This window comes from Pseudopipra pipra, unplaced genomic scaffold (genome assembly GCF_036250125.1).
Source record: "Pseudopipra pipra isolate bDixPip1 unplaced genomic scaffold, bDixPip1.hap1 HAP1_SCAFFOLD_56, whole genome shotgun sequence".
NCBI classification, from domain to species: Eukaryota; Metazoa; Chordata; class Aves; order Passeriformes; family Pipridae; genus Pseudopipra; species Pseudopipra pipra.
The window spans coordinates 42,501-45,000 of NW_026991046.1; the positions used below are offsets into that span (position 1 = coordinate 42,501).

At 75.2% G+C, this 2,500-nt stretch overlaps 1 protein-coding gene across 1 annotated transcript in view; it reads left to right on the forward strand.

The window, feature by feature from the left end:
- LOC135408666 (collagen alpha-1(II) chain-like) overlaps positions 1–1,084 on the forward strand; it is a 5,789-nt gene extending 4,705 nt beyond the window's left edge. The window contains exon 3 of the mRNA XM_064643718.1: positions 1–1,084. This exon is cut by the window's left edge and continues 1,514 nt beyond it. Coding sequence (XP_064499788.1) covers positions 1–1,084 — 1,084 coding nt within the window.
- The last annotated feature ends 1,416 nt before the right edge of the window (positions 1,085–2,500 follow it).

Consider the following 2,500-nt stretch of genomic DNA (forward strand, 5'->3'; position numbering starts at 1 on the left):
GCCGGCGCCGCCGCCTTCGGCCCGCTGGGCGGGTCCCCGGCTTAGGGCCGAGGAAGGGGGAACGAACAAAAGAGCCGAGGCGCGCCGAGGGCGCCGCCTCGCCCGACCATCGGGCGGTCCCGTCACCGAGCCCCTCCGGCAACCGGCCGGGCCCAGGCGAGGCCGCACGCCCACCGCCAGTCCCCGGCACGCCGCCGGCACCGCTGCCGCCCGGCAGCCGAGGACAGGGCGCCGCCACCCAGGCCCGGGCCATCTTCGGGGCTCTCGGGAGGCGGCCGGGGAAAAAGCCCGCGCGGGCTCGGCCCTTCGAGCCCCGGCCGCCAACCGCCCGCAACAATGCCCGCCGCCGCCGCCGGACGACGGGCGCCGGCTTAAGGCCGGCCCACCGAAAGGACGAGACGCCGCCGCCTCGCCGCCCTCGCACACCATCGCCTTCGCCCGGGGCCCTCGGGGAGCCGGCAGCCGCCACCGGCTCGGGCTGGACGCTGCTGTCGGGCCCCCGCGGGCCCCCCTCGGCCGTCCCAGTCCCGCACTCCCTCGGCTGCGCTTTCGCGCTCGGCTCTCGTCTTCCTCTCCCGTCATCGGGCCCGCCCGAGGAAGCCGGTCGAGAGCCCCGCGGCTTTCTCGCGCCGGCCTTCCTGCCGCTCGTGGGGTTGGCCGGCCCGTGGCACGCGCCGAAGGCCGCGCGGCAGCAGACGCGGAAGAAAAGGGGCCCTCGGAACCCGCGCTGCTAGACAACCCCTGCCCACAATACGGACAGACGCGTCCTGGCGCCGCCGCGCCTCCGAAGCGGCTCGAGGCTCCTCAGCGGGGAGGCGCGCGAGAGCAGGCCGCCTCTCGCCTAGACCTAACCGGAGGCGGCGCCCGACAGCGACCCCTTGGCCGACTTCCGGGGCCGGCCGCGACAACAGGTCTACCCCGAAAATGCCGACAGGCGCCTAAGTCCCGCCGGAGCCGGGTAGACCTGGTGGCCCTGCGCCGGGACGCCGCCGGGGCGCGGGCCGCCTGCGGCGGCCGCGGCGGCCGCATCGGCCGGCTCCGGAACCGGGTAGACCTGATGCTCGCCAGCCCCGGAACCGGGTAGACCTGATGCTCGACAGCACCCGGCGGGGCACGAGGCCGGCCGCGCCCGACTGGGCGAACGGGTCGGCCCGGAAGCCCGGGCCACCAGGTCTACCCGCCGAGCTCGGGCACCAGGTCTACCCGCCGGGCCCGAACACCAGGTCTACCCGCCGGGCCCCGACACCAGGTCTACCCGCCGGGCCCGGACACCAGGTCTACCCGCCGGGCTCGGACACCAGGTCTACCCGCCGGGCCCGGACACCAGGTCTACCCGCCGGGCCCGAACACCAGGTCTACCCGCCTAACCCGAACGCCAGGTCTACCCGCCGGGCTCGGGCACCAGGTCTACCCGCCGGGCCCGGACACCAGGTCTACCCGCCGGGCTCGGACACCGGGTCTACCCGCCGGGCTCGGACACCGGGTCTACCCGCCGGGCCCGGACACCAGGTCTACCCGCCGGGCCCGAACACCAGGTCTACCCGCCTAACCCGAACGCCAGGTCTACCCGCCGGGCTCGGACACCAGGTCTACCCGCCGGGCCCGGACACCAGGTCTACCCGCCGGGCCCGGACACCGGGTCTACCCGCCGGGCTCGGACACCGGGTCTACCCGCCGGGCCCGGACACCAGGTCTGCCCGCCGGGCCCGGACACCAGGTCTACCCGCCGGGCTCGGACACCAGGTCTACCCGCCGGGCCCGGACACCAGGTCTACCCGCCGGGCTCGGGCACCAGGTCTACCCGCCGGGCTCGGACACCAGGTCTACCCGCCATGCTCGGACACCAGGTCTACCCGCCGGGCTCGGACACCAGGTCTACCCGCCGGGCTCGGACAACAGGTCTACCCGCCGGGCTCGGACACCAGGTCTACCCGCCAGGCTCGGACACCAGGTCTACCCGCCGGGCTCGGACAACAGGTCTACCCGCCATGCTCGGACAACAGGTCTACCCGCCGGGCTCGGACAACAGGTCTACCCGCCGGGCTCCGAGAGCAGCTGTACCCACCGGCACCCCCGCCGCCGAGCCCAGTCGGCCGCCGCCCTGCCACCTTAAGAGAGTCCCAGCTACTCCCCCTCTGGACCCGCGCCGCGGACAACGCCCTCTCTTTCCCACTCGGAGCCCCGGGCAGGAACGGCGGCGCCTCGGCACCCGCCGAGGGCCTCGGCTAAGCGCTCGGAACCCGCTCCAGCCACCCGACTCGGAGAGCGGCTCGAGCCGACGAGCCCGGACCACAGGTCTACCCGCTGCCCCGGGACACCAGGTCTACCCGCCGGCTTCGGACCAGGGGTCTACCCGCCGGGCACGGACGACAACTCTACCCGCTGCGCACCTCTGCGGCCGAGCCGAGGCGGCGGCAGCCGTGCCACCCGGGCAGAGTCCCGGTTGCTCTCCCCGTTTCCCCGCCCCGCAGAGAACGTCTCTTCTTTCACCCTCGGGGCA